The sequence below is a fragment of the Macaca thibetana genome, chromosome 14 (assembly GCF_024542745.1).
Source record: "Macaca thibetana thibetana isolate TM-01 chromosome 14, ASM2454274v1, whole genome shotgun sequence".
Taxonomy (NCBI): Eukaryota; Metazoa; Chordata; class Mammalia; order Primates; family Cercopithecidae; genus Macaca; species Macaca thibetana.
The window spans coordinates 15,750,396-15,769,289 of NC_065591.1; the positions used below are offsets into that span (position 1 = coordinate 15,750,396).

The 18,894-nt window shown below is 50.4% G+C and overlaps 4 protein-coding genes across 9 annotated transcripts in view; 2 read left to right on the plus strand and 2 right to left on the minus strand.

Moving 5' to 3' along the window:
- UBE2L6 (ubiquitin conjugating enzyme E2 L6) overlaps positions 1 to 1,121 on the plus strand; it is a 622,645-nt gene extending 621,524 nt beyond the window's left edge. For both annotated transcript variants that reach the window (XM_050758657.1, XM_050758658.1), the window contains one exon: positions 274 to 1,121. In XM_050758657.1, coding sequence (XP_050614614.1) covers positions 274 to 425 — 152 coding nt within the window. In that variant the 3' untranslated portion in view covers positions 426 to 1,121. The remainder of the gene's footprint in view (positions 1 to 273) is intronic.
- The window catches only part of TIMM10 (translocase of inner mitochondrial membrane 10), a 301,193-nt gene that overhangs the window by 279,089 nt on the left and 3,210 nt on the right, over positions 1 to 18,894 (plus strand). The window lies entirely within an intron of this gene.
- SERPING1 (serpin family G member 1) overlaps positions 1 to 18,894 on the minus strand; it is a 437,682-nt gene that overhangs the window by 67,824 nt on the left and 350,964 nt on the right. The window lies entirely within an intron of this gene.
- SMTNL1 (smoothelin like 1) lies at positions 556 to 15,325 on the minus strand. Of its 4 annotated transcripts, XM_050758538.1 has the most exons (9): positions 15,195 to 15,325; positions 9,448 to 10,187; positions 9,068 to 9,200; positions 8,905 to 8,956; positions 6,767 to 6,922; positions 6,452 to 6,566; positions 6,147 to 6,298; positions 2,635 to 2,783; positions 556 to 1,183 (listed from the first exon to the last, which is right to left on the minus strand). In XM_050758538.1, exons 2-8 carry the CDS (start codon positions 10,183 to 10,185, stop codon positions 2,639 to 2,641), a joined length of 1,491 nt encoding a protein of 496 aa, XP_050614495.1. In that variant the 5' UTR covers positions 10,186 to 10,187; positions 15,195 to 15,325; the 3' UTR covers positions 556 to 1,183; positions 2,635 to 2,638. The 4 variants fall into 4 exon arrangements, with proteins under 4 accessions (XP_050614495.1, XP_050614497.1, XP_050614496.1 ...); XM_050758540.1 differs by lacking the exon at positions 556 to 1,183 and having other exon boundaries at positions 2,481 to 2,783; positions 9,469 to 10,187; XM_050758539.1 differs by lacking the exon at positions 556 to 1,183 and having other exon boundaries at positions 2,481 to 2,783; positions 9,460 to 10,187.

Consider the following 18,894-nt stretch of genomic DNA (forward strand, 5'->3'; position numbering starts at 1 on the left):
AAGACCCAGAAACCTCACTTATTTCAGTGGCTCCCATGATGAAGAGCTTCTCTGAAGCCATGGAATGTAGTTGTTTGAAAACCACTGATGTCATCAGTCAAGGTCTTGGGTGTCACCAACCAAGAATGAGTGGGGTGTTTGATCCGGTCATAGAGTCAGCCTAAGAGATGGAACCTTTCCTCCAAGGAGTGGGTGTGGAGTGTCAAGGCATTGGGAGTGGGCAGCCGTGACCCCCTTCCCTCTGCCCTGATGTCCTGGCCTGTCTCTCCCCAGTCCTGGAGGCCCTGAATGTGCTGGTGAATAGACCGAATATCAGGGAGCCCCTGCGGGTGGACCTCGCTGACCTGCTGACAGAGAATCCGGAGCTGTTCAGAAAGAATGCTGAAGAGTTCACCCTCCAATATGGAGTGGACCGGCCCTCCTAACTCATGTTCTGACCCTCTGTGCACTGGATCCTTGGCATGGTGGATGGACACACCTCATGGACTGAGGCCAGAGCCCCCTATGGCCCATTCCCCACTCATTTTTTCTTTCTTAGGTTGTTAGTCATTCGTTTGTGTGTGTGGGGTAGAGGGAAGGGAGCTGTGAGTGTGTGTGTTGTGTGTGGACTCACTCCCGGGTTCACCTGGCCACAGGTACACCCTTCCCACAGCCTTTGCATCCCCCAGAGCCAAGGGAGTTTAAGTTTGCAGAGTTACAGGCCAGTTCTCCAGCTCTCCATCTTAGAGAGACAGGTCATCTCGCCGGCCCGCTTGCAGGAAATGAGCCCAGCAGCCAACTCGAATCCCCCTAGGGCTCAGGCACTGAGGGCCTGGGGACAGTGGAGCGTATGGGTGGGAGACATATGGAGGGTACCCTATTTATACCTGAGTCAGCAAAGCCACTGATGGGAATCTACAGATTTAGGTGCTAAACCGTTTATTTTCCACGGATGAGTCACAATCTGAAAAATCAGACTTCCATCCTGAAAATCTGTATGTTTCAAAACCACTTGCCATCCTGTTAGATTGCCAGTTCCTGGGACCAGGCCTCAGACTGTGAAGTGTGTGTCCTCCAGCATCCAGTCCAGGGGGAGCCACAGAAACCATGATCTTGCTTAAGCCATTAAAGTCAAAGATGAATTCTGGAGTGCAGCTGAGTCTTTGATGAGGCGATGGGGTAGTTTCATCAGGACCAGAGAGGACTAGGGATTTAAGCATAAATTTCTGACCTTGCTTCCCCTGGATGTTCCCCAAACATCAAAAGGAATGTTGGCTATGGAAAAATAGGCCATCCTTGGACAGAGGTGCTTTCAGAAGGTACACAGGGATGACGTCCCCATTTTATTTTTTTTATTTGAGAGAGAGTCTCACTCCGTCACCCAGGCTAGAGTGCAGCAGTGTGATCTCGGCTCACTGCAACCTCCGCCGCCTGAATTCAAGCGATTCTCCTGCCTCAGTCTCTTGAGTAGCTGGGATTACAGATGCCCACCACCACAACTGGCTAATTTTTGTAATTTTAGTAAAGATGGGGTTTCCCCATATTGGCCAGGCTGGTCTCGAACTCCTGACCTCAGGTGATCCACCTGTTTTGGCCTCCCAAAGTGCTGGGATTACAGGTGTGAGCCACCACGCCCAGCCAACATCCCCATTTTAAAGATGAGGCAATTGAGGCACAGAGCACTTCAGTGGATTGCTGGGGTCCACTCTGCCAATCCACACCCCTGCAGGTGAGCCAGGGTTGTGGCTGGGATGTGTTTTGTTTTCTGTATTTTTCATGAGCTGCTTTTATCAGCACATATGCCCCAAATGGCTGATAAAACCAGACTGGATAGTTAGCAGGAAATTGTAATCAGCTCAGGAGTTTGTATCTCATGAGCAATGGAAAAGCAAAAACAAGCCAAAACTTCAGCCAGATAGAGGGATTAACTTAACCCAGAGGAAGAACTTTCTGGTTGCAATTGTTGTAAGCTCCTGGAATACTGCTGGCTTTTCAGAGACAGAATATGGGGTGATTTGAGTCAAGGAAGTCAACCAGATCCCACTTGTTTCTAGAGAATCTTCTCCAGCTCTTGCCCTGGAGTGCCCTTACCTGAGAAGCGTGGAAAGAGGGGAATATAACCAGAAGAAGTGCCACCAGAGTCAAAATGTAAGTTTGTTTTTTATTTTTGGCGACCACTTACTGAACACTTGAGTGGCAGGACTGGGCAAAGCTTTTTGCCCTTTTCATTATCTCATTTGACTCTCGCAACACCTTCATAAGGTTGCAACTCCCATTATCCCCTTTCAGCCTGTAAACTGAGGCCCAGAGAGGTTAACTGTATGGCCCAGTGTCACACAGCTGGTTAGTGGTGAGACCCAGGCCATTGTCCTTTCCCAGACACCTTGCATAGTTATTGATACCTCAGCCGGTGAGGAAACCCCTGTGTCCAGAGTTTATCATCCCAGAGTGCAGACGTTCCTGGGCCAAGTATGGAGCGGGCACTGAGGGGCCAGAGAGGATTTTACAAAAGTACTTTTTAATGCGGTTAAAACCAACGCCACATGCCCTTGCCTGAGCCCCTGGCTCTGGTGCCTCCATCGAGCAGAAGGGAGCCCCCAGGCCACAGCTGGTGAGCTGGGCACCCTGCCCATCTCTGCCCACAGAGCCAGTCACCTCCTCATTTCTTCTTGGTCTTCACCAGTCCTTTCTGCACGAGGCTGCGGTACAGTTCCTGGATGTAGGTGTAGACGCACTTGGAGTCGGGCACAGCCAACCGCACCATGTCATCCACGTCCAGCAGCTGAGCACAGTCAGCCAGTTTCCTAAGGAATGGGGTAGAATGAGGAGCAGAAGGTCAAAGGTGAAGGATATGGGAGCAGAAGGTCAAAGGTGAAGGATAAGGGGATGGGTGCCGGCAGCCCAGCAACGATGAAGCTCATAGGATAGGCTGGGATGTTGGAGCTGGGAGATCATCTAAGCCAATCATCCCATTATATAGATGAGATAACTGAGGCCACAGCAGAGTTAAGACAAACCCAGGCCAGGTGCCGTGGCTTCCTTTAGCTGTGATCCTCCTATAGGTAGGTCACAGGATGTAGACAGGTAACGCCAAAGCCAACCCCAGTGAATACTTCAATAATGAGTTTGAGGCCAGGCACAGTGGCTCACACCTGTAATCCCAGCACTTTGGGAGGCCAATGCAGGAGGATCCCTTGAGCTCAGTAGTTCGAGACCAGCCTGGACAACCTAGTGAGACCTTTTTGGAGAATGGGAGCTTCTCAAAAAAATAAAAACAAAAATTAAAATAATAGAAGACTCAAACCCAGCTGGGTCTGATTCCAAAGCCCACATTTTCATTGCACTTCTTGTCCTCACCTGGGAGCAGGACCCTCTGGTGTCTAGTTCTACATTAACCCACCACTTTCACATGCATGTGTATCTGTCCTCTGGAACTGGGGAGCTTCTGGTAGGCCAGGCCCCTCAGGAAGAACTTAAAGGGGCCGGGCGCGGGGGCTCATACCTGTAATCCCAGCACTTTGGGAGGCTAAAGCAGGTGGATCACCTGAGGTCAGGAGTTCGAGACCAGCCTGGCCAACATGGTGAAATTCCATCTCTACAAAAAATAAAAAAAATTAGCTGGGCATGGTGGCGGGCACCTGTAATCCCAGCTACTTGGGAGGCTGAGGCATGAGAATCACTCAAACCCAGGAGGCGGAGGTTGCAGTGAGCTGAGATCACACCACTGCACTCTAGCCTAGGCGACAGAGTGACACTCTGTTTCAAAAAAGAAAAAAAAAAAAAAAGATAAAGGACAGAAACCAAATCCTAGCCAGAGTCCTGGCTTGCAGCTGCAGCATCTCCAGGAGCATCATTCATTCAGTTTCTATGTATTTATCAGGAGCGTATTATGTGCCAGGCCCTCTTCCAGGCTCTGAGAATTCATCAGTGAATAAAACCAAAACTTCCATACTGTCATGGCATGGACATTCTTGTGGCGGGAGACAGCAAGCAACACACAAAGTAGGTGGTACATCAGATGGTGAGAGGTGCTCAGGAGGAAAATAAGGCAGGAAGGGACACAGGGTATGTTCTTATGTTGGAGGAGATCTGGTATTTTTTATTTATTTTTAATGTATTTATTTATTTTTCAGATGGAGTCTTGCTCTGTTGCCCAGGCTGGAGTGCAGTGGGGAGATTTCGGCTCACTGCAACCTCTGCTTCCTGGGTTCAAGTGATTCTCCTGCCTCAGCCTCCCAAGTAGCTGGGATTACAGGTGTGTGCCACCACGCCTGGCGAATTTTTGTATTTTTGGTAGAGACAAGGTTTCACCATGTTGGCCAGGCTGATCTCAAACTCCTGACCTCAAGTGATCCACACGCCTTGGCCTCCTGAAGTGCTGGGATTACAGGTGTGAGCCACCGCACCCAGCTGTGGTATTTTTTAATAGGGTGCTCAGGGTAGGCCTCTTAGAGTAAGTCATATGCACATCTGGGGAAGGGAGTCCAGGCAGAGGAAACAGCAGGTGCAGGGGCCCCGAGGCAGGAATGCTTGGTGTGTTTCAGGAGCTGCTGGCACTTGGCAACAAGTCCTCTTTTTCTAACTTCGCAGCTGCCCTTTGGGGCTCTGTGACACCACTGGCTTTGCTGAGTCCGATAATCTGAGCTAATCAGTGTTGAGGCCTCACGCCAATCTCATGCTTTATCAGACGCTTCCCCTTGGACGTTCTCATAGACTCCTTCCCTCCATCCTCAGCCAGCAGAAGAGGAAGCGGAGACTCAGAGTGTTTCGGTGGTTTGCCCAAGGCCAAAGTGAGCAACACAACCCCGGGGGCCTGTCTGACACCTCTGGCATCCTCACTCTGAAGCTGGGTCTCAGCAGTCCCTGCCTACCAAAGCCAGCCATAGGTGCTGGCATAGGAGAAACCAGGGCCCCAGTGGAAATCCTCCCTTGGGGCTGAGACTGCAGGGTCAAAATCCACGCTGGACTGGGAGCCGTGGGAAGGGCACACACTGGAGGATTTTGGAGAATGGGACAAACTCCCTGCAACCAATGCAGTGGCCCATGGTTGTGGGTTCGGATGCTGTCCCTCTGTGTGGGAGAGGCAAAACCTTCATTCCCACTGAGCCGGGGGAGTGGGTGGGGAAGGGCTCCGCCACTGGGGGCTTCAGCATTGGCCACTCCCTCCCCTCATCCCCGGACTCCATGGGAATCGGAGGAGAGTTCTGGAACAGGCAGTGGGGTGTGATGGCTGTGGCAGACACTGTTTCCTCTTCACACTGAATCTTTACAGCAAGCCCTGTGATGTGGGGCCTCTAGAGAGGCTAAGACAGCTGGCCAGAGTCACAGAGCTGGGGAGGAGGAGGCGGGATTCAAACCCAGACACCTCCGCTTCTATTCTCCTCCCTCCTTCTCCACACATCCCCATGACCTCCTGGGCTTTCAGCTGCCTGATGCCTCCTGTCGGCCTGTCATTGTCATCTGATGACTCCTCCCACCTTCCAGCGGCTCTGCCTGGCTCAGAACCAGAGTCCAGGCAGCTGCAGGAGCAGGACAGTGGTTCACAGCCTGCGGTTCAGGAGCACTTGGTCAGAGCAGAGCTGCCTGCCCTTCTGATATTCACTTAGAGTTGTAAATCCATACTGTGAGTTTCCCTGTCATTTTTTAAAATTGTAGTTTTTTTGTTTTGTTTTGTTTTGTTTTGTTTTGAGACAAGGTCTTGCTCTGTCACCCAAGCTAGAATGCAGTGACTCAATCATGGCTCACTGCAGCCTTGACTTCCTGAGCCCAAGTGATCCTCCCATCTCAGCCTCCCGAGCAGCTGGGACCACAGGTATCCACCACCATGCCCAGCTAATTCTTTGATTTTTTGTAGAGATGGGGGTCTCGCTATGTTGCCCTGGCTGGTCTTGAACTCCTGGCCTCAAGCGATTCTCCTGCCTCGGCCTCCCAAAGTGCTGGGATTATACAAGTAAGCCACTGCGCTTGACCCAAGCAGAGATTTTTGTCTGTTTCACCCACTGCTGTATCCCCAGAGCCTGAAACAGTGCCTGGCCCTCAAAAAATGTCTGTTGGGTATATGAATGTGTGGCACCAGCATCAGTGTAACTGCCCACTACTCAACCCCTGTGAATCCAGTCCTCGCCTAGGATCCCATCCAGCTCTGCCAGCCCATGGCTGAGGCTTACTCTGCTGTGGAGAAGGCCAGGGTGAAGTTGTGCCGGCGCTTCGTGGGGTCCAGCTCTGCGTAGTCAAAGGCGTCAGGGAAGAACTTGTGGATGAGGGCACAGAAGGCCATGCCACTGCTCCAGCTGGAGGAGAAGTTCTGGATGTCCACGTGCTGTGGCAGGCAGGGCACAGGGGAGGCCTCAGTGAGCCTCAGCCAGATGGCCTGGACTTGGCCCCCTTCCCACCCTCCCGCCCTTTGGGGTTTGCACCACTCGAACCTTCCTTGGACCCCTGCCTCACCCATGCAGCTCTGTCCCATGCCCACCTCGTATTTTTTTGTCATGGCTCGGCACCACTCCAAGAGCATGTTCTTGACACCACCAATGGCTGCCCCAGCTGCCTTAGTGTTCCGGAACAGGGCCGTAGGGCCGGACGCTGCCCTGTGAGGGGAGAGGGGTGCAAGGCCAAGCCAGAGAGGCAGGAGGCCATGAAGGGCCCTACTGGGAGGATCCCCAGCCCTCAGGTGTCATTCCTCCTGCCTTGGTCTGGGCTGTTCTCACAGCCCCTGAGGCCACCCTCCCACCAACCCAGGGCTCCTACGTACGGGAAAACCCAGCTCAGCCCCTGGCCTGTGTCCTACCCGCCAAACTTGTCCACGATGGCTTTGCGGTTCTGTGCTCGGGGCCCCCGGGGCCGAGCAGGGGTTGATACCCTGCGCTCTGGTGCCTTCTCCTTCTTCTCCCCTGAGGGAGGGGACTCAGGGGGACTCTGGGGCACATCGCTGGGTGAAGACTCACTATATGGAGAAGTCCAAAGAAGCATGAGAGAGGCTGGGACCAGCACTGCAGGACGCAGGGAGGGGGCTGTGGGGCTGGAGGGTGGGCAGCACTGCAGTCTAAAGGGGTGTGTGCAGTTGTTACACACATTTTTTCTGTGCCCAGCACTGGGAGGACATTGAGAAGGAATCGTGAGTCTCGGTCTAACCTGAAGGAGCATGTGGTCTGGTGAGGACATATGGGTGGAGCTAGGACACCTCTGAGGTCTGACCTGAGTTTGGAACCTGGCTTTGCTCCTTTTTTTTTTTTTTTTTTTTTTTTTTGAGACAGAGCTTTGCTCTTGTTGCCTAGGCTGGAGTGCAGTGGCATGATCTTGGCTCACTGCAACCTCCGCCTCCCAGATTCAAGCAATTCTCCTGCCTCAGCCTCCCAAGTAGCTGGTATTACAGGTGCCCGCCACCACACCCAGTTAATTTTTGTATTATTAGTAGAGATGGGATTGCGCCATGTTGGCCAGGCTGGTCTCGAACTCCTGACCTCAGGTGATCTGCCTGCCTCAGCCTCCTAAAGTGCTGGGATTACAGGTGAGAGCCACTGCACTCGGCACAGCTTTACCTCTTATTTGCTGTGTGATCTTGGGACTGTCAGATTGTTTGAGCCTTAGCTTCCTCATCTGTAAAATGAGGACAAGAATACCTACCTGTCCTATGTAGGAAGGTGAATGTAAAGCATCCAGCGGTGCCTGCTCAGTGACTATTCACTGGTCATCTTTCCCTAAGAAAGGGACAAGGAGGCCGGGCGCAGTGGCTCACGCCTGTAATCCCAGCAGTTTGGGAGGCCAAGGTGGGTGGATCACCTGAGGTCAGGAGTTCAAAACCAACCTGGCCAACATGGTGAAACCCCACCTCTAGTAAAAATACAAAAATTAGCCGGGCATGGTGGCACGCGCATGTAATCCCAGCTACTCGGGACGCTGAGGCAGGAGAATTGCTTGAACCTGAGAGGCAGAGTTTGCAGTGAGCCGAGATCGCGCCATTGCACTCCAGCCTGGGTGACAGAACAAGACTCCATCTCAAAAAAAAAAAAAAAAAAAAAAAAGGGAGGACAAGGAGGCAGATTTCAGCTCCATGTAATTCCTCTAATGACTGAAGTTGTGCAATGGCAAGCATAAGCCTCTTATTTTATCCAGCACCTGCCACGGACCAGTCACTGGGCTAAAGTGCTTTGCACTTGTTACTCATTGAAGTCTGAGAATAATCCTACGAGTTAGATACAATTGGTACGCCCACTTCACAGATGAGAAGAGGTTCAGCGATGTGGCCAAGGTCACACAGCTGGTATATGGCAGAACCATTGTCTCAAGTCAGGCTTTCTGATCATGCTTTTTGGGTGACTGGCACCATGGAAACATGTTCAGCTGAAAGATAAGGAGCTCCTGTGAAGTGTCAGGGATGCTGCAGGGCAGACTTCAGCCATGACATGGGAAGTGGACCAGGTATCCTTCGTGTTCCTTTCTGCCTCTGGTTTTTTTGTTTTTTTTTTTTTTAGAGTGTCTTGCTTTGTCACACAGGCTGGAGTGCAATGGCACGATCTCGGCTCACTGCAACCTCCGCCTCCCAGGTTCAAGTAGTTATCCTGCCTCAGCCTTCCAAGTAGATGGGATTACAGGCACCCAACACCATGCTCAGCTAATTTTTGTATTTTTTGTAGAGACAGGGTTTCGCCATGTTGGCCAGGCTGGTCTCGAACTCCTGACCTCAGGTGATCTGCCCACCTCGGCCTCCAAAAGTGCCAGGATTACAGGCATGAGCCACTGTGCCCCGCTATGCCCCTGGCTTCTTTGGTTTCCTGGGCTCTGCCCTGGGATAGGAAGCTGAATGCCAGGAATCCTGGAATATGTTGAAATCAGGTGCTGGGGGAGCCCAGACTGAGGTGATGGTGGATGCTGAGGGAAGCAGGAGGTAGGGGGAATTGGAGCTGGAGCCCCAGAGTTTGACATTACCTGGCTGAAGGACTGGTCTCTCCAGAAGCTACGGAGTCTGGACCCAACCCATCTGGAGGAGAGGGAAAGGAGGGAGGGAAGCTGGGGCTATCCATGACACGTTCCTTGCTCCCTCCCGCAGGGGGCCCCTGCAGGATCCTGTGGGCTCTGGGTTCTCACTCACCTGTGCTGAGGTTGTGCCCCTCCCCCGTGGGGCTCTCAGGCCACTCCTCTGGGGAGCTGGGAAGCACCCCTGCCCCTCCCTCTGGCTCTTTTTCCACGTCCTGCTCCTGCTCTTCACTGGGACTGCCTGGCTCCTGGAATGAGCATGATCTGTGTGAGCTCATGGTCACACAGCACCTGCCCTGGCTTCGAGGACTTCAGAAAGATCTGAAAGGCAGTCTGGGACTACGGTGCTGCACCCCTTGTCCCCCCTCCCCCACCCTGGGCTCTGGAAATCATCGGGAGGAAGACCAGACTTTGCCAACGGACTAAAGCAGAGGGGCCTTGTTTCCAGGAGCAGGAGATGACAGAGCCTCCTTCCCCCTTTCCCGCCTCACTCACTGCCTCCTCCACCTCCTCCACCTCCTCCTTTGCATCAGCCTCCTTTGTTGTATCATGTTTGGCCTCCTCTTTCCCATCGGACTCCTTGGGTTCAGCCTTAGCCTCATCCTCCACAACAGCCTTCTTCTGCGATTCAGCCTTGGCCTCTTCGTCAGTAGCCTTCTCCTTGGGTTCAGTGCTGCGCTTCTCCCTCTGGCCTGTCTCCTCCTGAGAGGCTGTCTTGGCCTCCTCCTCCTCAACAGTTGCCTTAGGTTCAGGCTTGTCTCTGTCGTTGGCATCGGCTTTCTGCCCAGATTCAGGTTTGGCCTCTTTCTCCTCCGCCTTCTGCTTCTCAGAGGCCAGCATGCTCTCCTCCTTTTCCTCAGCCTCCTTGGGTTCAGATTTGGTCTCTTCTTTCCTGCCAGTCATCTCCTGAGAAGCCGCAGTGGTCTCTTCCTTCTCACCATCCTCCTCTTTAAGTTCAGCCTCAGCGTCCTCTTTCCCACCACCCTCCCCCTGAGATTCCACCTTGACCTCATCTAATCCATTTGCTTCCCCCTGGAGTTCCACTGAAATGCCATCCTCGGCTGGTGCCTTTTCCTGCTTTCCTGCCTCGGCAGGAGGCCCCTCATTGATGGCCTTTCCAGCTGTGCCTTTGGTCTCCTCTGCAGGGGCTCCACCTCCTGACATCTCAGGGTTGTCTGCAACTGGGGAGACGGTGGTCCCATCCTCAGAGGGCTTCCCTTCCTTCTGCTCCATCTCTGGAAAGAGAAGACAAGCAGACCTTGTCATGCCCCATCCCAGCATGAGGTGAAGACCCCATCCTCAGAGAGCTCTGGTCTGGGAGTCAGGAAGTCCGTGGTTCAGTCTTGGCTCCTACTTGGACATGAGACCCAGGCATGAAGGACAGAGAAGTGCTTCCCCAAAGCTGGGATGGTTGGGCTACATTGACATGATGTTAGATGGTGTTCACCTGATGCCCCTCTGTAGGTTCTGGCTTTGGCTTTAAAGAACATTGAATCACATAATGCCTTTTCAGTCATGTTGCCTCTTTTTGATTAAGCCACTGAGCTGGTCACAATTTTATTGTATTATTTTTTGAGAGGGGGTCTTGCTCTGTCATCTAGGCTGGAGTGCCGGAGTGCAATCTCAGGTCACTGCAACCTCTGCCTCCTGGGGTCAGGTGATCCTCCAACCTCAGCCTCCCGAGTAGCTGGGACTACAGGTGCTCACTACCACACTTGGCTAATTTTTGTATTTTTTTGTAGAGATGGGGTTTTGCCATGTTGACCAGGCTGGTCTCGAACTCCTGAGCTCAAGCGATCCGCCTGCCTTGGCCTCCCAAGGTTCTGGGATTACAGGCATGAGCAGCGCCCGGTCACAATTTTATACTGGCATCCTAGAACACCTGTGGAACAACAGCTACTCTCCCCTGAGAGCCTAGGCAAGCAGAAGTATCTAGGTAGAATTGAATAACACCATTTTATTTCCATTGTATTTATTTTTACAGTTACTTTCTATTTCTGGTAAGTGATATTGAGTTTCCATTTCCAACAGTGATACAGTGTCTTTTAAAAATACATTTACTGAATTTAAAAATAAGTTGATTCAAAGGAAGTCATTCAGGAAACTGGAATATAGGTGGTGCAGAGGTAGCAAAATCATAAAGGTGGTGTATAAAAATGGCTGAAATTTAGGAACCCCACGGCCAACTGGTCTCTGGAGCCTTGCCAGCTCTGCCAGCCTATGGTTTTCGGAATAGGTGGGCCTGGGCAAAGAAGTGTTTCCTTGAGTGAAGAATGAGGCTGTACTCTCCCTGACCTCTGCTTGGCAACCTGACCCTCCTACTGCCCCCAGAAAGCATGGGGGTAGATTATGACATCTTAACTCGGAGTTGCCTATTTAAGTACTGTATATACTAGAGGAGCTACAAAACAGGTGTGTAGGGGCCTCGGGTTAGCTCCTTCATGCCCCTGCCCTTCTTGGGGGGTGTAGTTACAAAGAAAACAATCCCCAAATAGGGCTCAGGGCATGACTCAGGCAGTAAGAAAAGTGGGCACTCCTGTCACGCACTAAAAATACCCCTTGCCCTTGGCAGTACCATCTTTCTCAGTGATTGTACCGAGGGCACCTGGGTAAATGGGCAGAGGACAGGAGGCAAGAAGACAGACAGGGCTCTGTTCCCACCACCCACTCGGGTCTTACCTAGAGTCCTGGGGTTCCTGAATTCGATGCCCTCACTGTTTCCTAAAAGTAGGCTGGGATTTGTAAAGATACTCACACTGTCCTATGATTCCTGCTAGAGCCCCCTTCCTGGTTCAGTGGCTCCAGCAATGTCTTAAAGTAAGAGAGAAGATGACACCAGGCATGGTGGCTCACGCCTGTAATCCCAGCACTTTGGGAGCCCGCGGCGGGCAGATCACAAGGTCAGGAGTTCGAGACCAGCCTGGCCAATGTGGTGAAACCCCATCTCTACTAAAAATACAAAAATTAGCTGGGTGTGGTGGCGGACGCCTGTAATCTCAGCTACTTGGGAGGCTGAGGCAGGAGAATCGCTTGAACTTGGGAGGCGGAGGTTGCAGTGAGCCGAGTTCGTGTCACCGCATTCCTGCCTGGGTGACAGAGCAAGACTCTGTCTCAAAAAAAAAAGAGGGAAGTTGAGCCAGGGCGATGGATATACATCAGCAGATATGCTGGGAGCTGGGAAGTTGTGGAACTGGCTGTGACCTGCATCTTCCAGTCCCGACTGAGACCTGAGCAAGTCCTTTTCCCTCTCTGGGCCTCAGTTTTGGCTGACAATGATGAGGTTCATTTGGGTCAGGTTCTCCACACTGTGTTCTGTGGAAAACTAGGGTCTCCCGTGACATGGAGAGGGTTTTCTGTGGGGTTGGGAGAAAGAGTATTCTCTGGCTAAGGTTGCTCCACAAAAAAGCCTACTCTTTACCCTCTTAGAGATATACAGTTTCAGCCAGGCGCAGTAGCTCATGCCTGTAATCTTAGCATTTTGGGCCGCCGAGGTGGGAGGAGTACTTGAGCCCAAGAGTTCAAGTCCAGCCTAGGCAACATATGAAATTCTGTCTCTATAGTAAAGAAAATAAAATTAAACAAAACAAAACAAAAACAGATACACAACTTCATTAGCAATTAAGTAGATTTTAGAAACCAGATAGTCAAGAAACCTTAACCTTGCTTATACTTCATTTAACTCACTTTTCTCCGAACCTATTTGACCATGACTTTTTTTCCCCCTCCCTTTGTTTTCTTTTCTTTTTGCTTTGTTTTTCCTGAGGAGCATCTACTGCCGTCTCTAGCAGCAGAAGAAAGCATGGCAAATGCTGGTCTAACACAATCCCTTCCCCTCCTGCTCTCTGCTCTTGTTTGGAAGGTGACATGGACTAGTGGTGAAACTCATTGATTCTTGTGTCTTCCTGTGACGGGATCCCAGCTGCCATGGGTTACTAATTGTGTTAACCTTGAGCAAGCTATCCATCCTCTCTGTGTTTTGATTTCTGCAGATAACAATAGGTCCCATCCCATAGGGATGGTGGAGGATTAAGGAAGCCCATGCTTAGAAAATATTTGGAGGATTAAGGCAGCCCATGCTTAGAAAATATTTGGAGCCAGGCGTGGTGGCACATGCCTGTGGTCCAGCTAATTGGGAGGCTGAGGCAGGAGGATCACCTGAGGCCAGAAGGACAAGCCTGCAGTGCACTATAATGATGCCTGTGAATAGCCACTACACTCCAGCCTGGGCAACAAAGTGAGACCTTAGCTCTTAGAAAAACAAAACAAAACAGGATTCGGAGGCATGCTTGGCATGAATGAGTACTCAGCACCCATCAGCTCGTATGGTGTAGGTTGGCTGTGACCAGCCCTGGGCCAGGGCAAGGTCCTGACCCAGCCTTGAGGGCATTTATCAGTTAGTCAAGGCAGAGAGAACTGAATGCCAGTAGGATGATAACAAACCCTTTTTATACCTCAAAGTGTGACACTGTTTGGCTAAGACATAGCTAAGTGCTCCAGTCATCTTTTTTTTTTTTTAAAGAGACAGGGTCTTATTCTGCTGCCCAGGCTGGAGTGCAGTGGTTCAATCATAGCTCCTTGTGATCTCGACCTCCTGGACTCAAGGGATCTTCCCACCTCAGCCTCCCGAGGAGCTGTGACCACAGGTGTGCGTCATCACAGCTGGCTAATTTTTTTTTTTTTTTTTTTTTTTTAATAGAGATGGGGTCTCACTATGTTTCCCAGGCTGGTCTCAAACTCTTGGCCTCAAGCGATCCTCCTGCCTCGGCCTCCTAAAGTGCTGGGTTTACAGGCATGAGCCACTGAGCCTGGCAGCTCTAACCATCTTTCCTTCTGTCTACATGCTGCATACTTAGAGTGGTAGAGGGGACGGGTAGATGCACACACACGCACACACACCTCGGCTATCCTGCATGTTTATCACCTCAGCTTTCCACCCTCCAGGCTTGTCACAAATAGAAAAGCAGTGAATATGCTCAGAGTGCTAAGAAACCAGGACGCCACCACCCACCCCCAACATTCATAGCCCTACTGTAGTTTACAGCTTACACTGCGGAGGCCCTGCTTTCTCTTGGTCGTTTTTTGCTGTGACCCTTCAGAATAGGTTATTGGGCCCATTAGGGAGCCAATAGGAATTTGATGCTCAGGGAATTGAAGTCCCTTGACTAAAGTTATAGGACAAATGGCCTGGCCCTATCTAGAATCCAAGTGTCCCAACTTCCACTCCAAAGCTCACACCAAATATATGCTCCCACTAGCTCCTCAGCCCAGTGTCCCTCCAAAGGCCCCGGCCCAGAGTTGGGGCACCCCACCAGTTGGGAAGGGCAGTCAGATTCAGCTGAGGAGTTTCTCTCTCTTTCTTCTAGGTGCACAGTAGGCCCTTTGTGAAAGTTTCTCCGCCCCTCCTATCTTTCTCTACTTTCCTTCCTCCTTCCTTCCCCAGGAAGCCTCCAGACCATCCCTGTTTTGTGTCCAAAGCAGCAGTGCAGATATCTCCCCTCCCGCTCTCTTCCTGTTTCTTCTGGCAGACCAGGAGGAAAGGGATCCAGGAGCCCAAGAACCAAGCCCCCAGTAGTATAAACGCTGGATGTTCTGTGATGTGTCCACCATCCACTGCAGCCTCCTCTGTCATCTCATTGTCCTAAGGCTTCCACCTTCCCCACTCAGCCAGGGGCCCTCCCTTGGAGAGGCCGATCTCAATTGCTTAGCCTAGGAGTGCCCAATCTTTTGGCTTCCCTAGACCACACTGGTAGAAGTAGAAGTGTCTCGGGCCACATGTAAAATACGTTAACACTAACGATAGCGGATGAGCCAAAACAAAAATTGCAAAAACAAAACAAAACAAAAACAACCAAAAATCTCATAATGTGTTAAGAAAGTTTATGATTCATATTGGGCCACGTTCAAAGCCATCCTGGGCCGCAGGTAGCCCACGGGTTGGACAGGCTTGGCTTAGACAGTCTACCCCCCAACCCAGCTTGACTCTTGAGACTCCCAAGGTCCCCTCCCCTGCTCTGAGGCCTCCTCATTGATGGCCACTGGCTGTCTGCTCTGTAGGTGCTCTGGTGCAGGGCTGAGACCCCTGGCATCTAAAGCGAGTAGATATCGTGGTGGAGAGAATTAGAAAGGAGCCTGGATTTCTCTAGCTGGGGGGCCCTCCTGGGAGGCTCTGGCCCTTGGAAGGTGGGAGTGAGAATTGGCAGATGGGGAGGGGCCCTTAGGAAGAGGCCCAGGGCTTCTCCTACCTGTGGGGCTTCTGCCCGTGGCTCAGGAACTGTCTTTCCTCCAGCTGAGCGGCCTCACTCCCAGGCTGCCTTTAAGCCCCAGTTGCCTCTAGCCCCCAGCTCTTTGGTCCCGCCTCCCCCCTTCCTCTCCCTCTTCCACCCCACCCCACCCCCACTTCAAGAGGCTTGGGCTGCCTGAAGAGCATTGTTTACTAGCCTGTTGGTACAACACTTTCCCTTAGACTGGGAGGCTCGGATTTCCTGTGGAAGATCTGACAGGTGGCACCTTTCAATCACGGCACGTCCCTCCCGCCCTGAGCCTGGCAGCATCCGTCCTGTGGTCACCTTTCTTCCCAATGGACTCTCCTAACCATAGGGACCTTGACAACCATCTTCAGGACCCATTTGGAGCATGGCCCTGGCCTCTGCTGCTCAGCCAGAGCCCATGCGAGGCCTCCTGTGCTCCCTTCACAACCGCCCCTGCCACGTTCCTTACATAGGCCCTTTCCGTCGTCGTCCTCAGACAAAAGCAGCTGCTTAAGGCTGGGCTAAGGAGGGGATGAGTGGGGCAGCTGCCAACACAGGGGATGTGTCTCGGGGCTCACAGCTGACTGAGAGATTTGGAGGGGGAGGGGCAGAGAGGGCAAAAGTGATGGGACAAGCTGACAGATCACTGGATGGAGCCTGGAAAATACAAAACTCCTGAGTTCTATTTTGAGTTGAAGTGACAGGTACACATTAGGCTCTGAACACATTTTTATACTAAGAAAAAATTGAGTATTTTAGCACATTTTGCTGAGAAAAAAACAAAACAAGCCTGGGCTCAGTGGCTCATGCCGGTAATTCCAGCACTTTGGGCGGCCGAGGCCAAGTGGATCACTTGAAGCCAGGAGTTCAAGAACAGTATGGCCAACAGGGTGAAACCCTGTCTCTACTAAAAATACAAAAATTAGCCGGGCGTGGTGGCGCATGCCTGTAATCTCAGCTATTTGGGAGGCTGAGGCACAAGAATCACTTGAACCTGGGAGGCAGAGGTTGCAGCAAGTCACACTGCACTCCAGCCTGGGTGACAGAGACTCCATCTCAAAAAAAGTCTTCACTTTCTCTGTGCGTTTTATGATCTAAGAAAGGCACTGCTTTTGGAGAATGGGTGCAGGGGACACTCTTACTACTACGAAGCTTGGGACCTCCCAGTCCTCCTACCCGAAGTCCCACCACTGGGCCACAGTGGCCTCCTTCCTATTCCTTAAATAAATCCATCCCTTTTCAGACTCAGGACTGGTTTTCCTTCTACTCTTTGTAAGACTGGCTCCCTCTCACTCTTCTGGACTCAGCTGAAATTTCATTCCCTCAGGTTTTCCATGACCTTCAATTCCTCTCCATCATTTCAGCTGTATTTATGGTCCTCATAATACTGTTTTTATTGTCCTCGTAATACTAAATCTAAAATTACCTTATTCATTTCCTTATCATCTGTCTCTCTCAGTAGGCTTTAAGCTCCATGAGGGCAGGGATTTTATCTACCATGCTCATGGCTGTATGCCCAGAGCCTAGTAGAATTGCCTGGCTCATAGTAGGTACTTGATAAATACATATTGAATGAAATAACTAATTAATTAACAGAAATATGACAGGAACTTGGAAGTCTTGCCCGGGATGATCTGAAAGAGAAATCTTTTTGTGCATCTGTGTTTGGGTACTAGTGATTAAATAGTCCAATATTAATGGTTGCCGGCTGGTTCTAGTAATACTTGAAACCCGGCTGGGATTATAGGCATGAGCCACCACGTCCAGCGTATTTTGCTCTTTTCAATATTTAATGACAGTAGGACTAGAGAAATGAATTTAAACAAAAAACCAGTAAGCCAGAGAGAGATGTGGAAGAACTCACCAGTCTTGGGCAGATACACCCTGGATGGGTGCTGTTTTGAGAATAAAGTGAAGAAGCATGGATAGAAGTGGGGAGAGCAGTCAGGAGACAAACTCAGTGACCCTGGTGCAGGATGGTGGTGGCTTGGACCACAGTGTCAGCCATGGAGGTGAGAAGAAGTGATGGGAAACAGTAATAGTGCAGACAGTGATTTGTTTTCTTTTTTGTAGTGATTTTTAAAACTTTTTATTTAGAAATAATTATAGGTTCACAGGAAATTGCATTAATAGTACAGAGAGGTCCTGCACACCCTTTAGCAACTTCCACTAAAGGTTAAATCTCACATAACTATATTCAATATCAAAGCCAGGTAATTAACATTGGTCTAATGTGTGTGTGTCATAGTTCTATGACTTTTTTTTTTTTTTTTTTTTTTTTGAGACAGAGTCTCACTTTGTCACCTGGGCTGGAGTGCAGTGGCACAATCTCAGCTCACGGCAACCTCCACCTCCCAGGTTCAAGCGATTCTCCTGCCTCAGCCTCCCAAGTCACTGGGGTTACAGGTGCCTGCCACTACACCCAGCTAATTTTTTGTATTTTTAGTAGAGATAGCGTTTCACCATATCAGCCAGGCTGGTCTCGAACTCCTACCCTCGTGATTCGCCCGCCTCGGCCTCCCAAAGTGCTGAGATTACAGGCATGAGCCACTGTGCCCAGCCAGTTCTATGACATCTTATCACCTGTGTAGATTCTTGTAACCACCACCACAATCAGGATACAGAATTATCCAGCAACACAAAGATCTCTCTTGTGCTACCCTTTATAGGTACACTTCTGTCTCCCCATCAACCCTAACACTAGGCAATCAGAAATCTCTTCTCCGTCTCTATAATTTTGAGATTTTGAGAATGTTACTTAAATGAAATCATACAGTATGTAACCTTTCGTAAGGCCCAGTAAATATTGCAAGATTCCTCTTGTAAGAACCCATCTCCTTTTCCCATGCAGTTTCTTAACTTTCCATAATGTTGCCTATATTTTTTCTTTTTTGCAGGGGGATCAGAGTTTCACTCTTGTTGCCCAGGTTGGAGTGCAATGGTGTGATCTTGGCTCACTGTAAACTCTGCCTCCCGGGTTCAAGCGATTCTCCTGCCTTAGCCTCCTGCTTAGCCTCCTGAGTAGCTGGGATTACAAACACCCGCCACCATGCTGGGCTACTTTTTTTTTTTGTATTTTTAGTAGAGATGGGGTTTCACCATGTTGGCCAGGCTGGTCTTGAACTCCTGACCTCAGGTCATCCACCCGCCTCAGCCTTCCAAAGTGCTGGCATTACAGGCGTGAGCCACCACACCTGGCCAATGTTGACTATATTTTCAAAAGCAAAAACCAAGGCAAGATATGTCCATCTGTACAAGAGTATCATAGCAGCATTACTGCATAGTAGGCAAAAACTGGAAACAATCCAAACATCCATCAACAGGAGAATGGATAAATGAATTGTGGCATGCTCATACAATCAAACACTAGACAGCAATAAAACAGAAGGAATAACAGATGCACACAACAATATGGAGGAAACCTTACAGGTACATTGAGCTAAAGACGTCAGGCACAAAATAGAAAATAATGTGTAATTCCATTTACATGAAGTTCAAGAACAAGGAAAACGAATTGATGGTGATAGAGGTCAGAATAGTGGTTAACTTCAAGAGGGAGTATTGATGGGGAAGAAACACAAGATAACTTTTTGGGGTGCAGGAAGTATTTTATATCTTGATCTGGGTGGTGGTTATACAAATGTATATATACACATATATATTTAATTAAGCTTGAGATTCGTGTATTTTATGC

Coding starts and splice junctions, on each gene's coding strand:
- SMTNL1 (XM_050758538.1), bottom strand. CDS start 10,185: ATGGAGCAGAAGGAAGGGAAGCCCTCTGAGGATGGGACCACCGTCTCC. Junction 6,923..8,904: donor GAGACCAGTCCTTCAGCCAG/GTAATGTCAAAC, acceptor TTCTCCATATAG/TGAGTCTTCACCCAGCGATG. Junction 6,567..6,766: donor ATCGTGGACAAGTTTGGCGG/GTAGGACACAGG, acceptor CTCCCCTCACAG/GGCAGCGTCCGGCCCTACGG.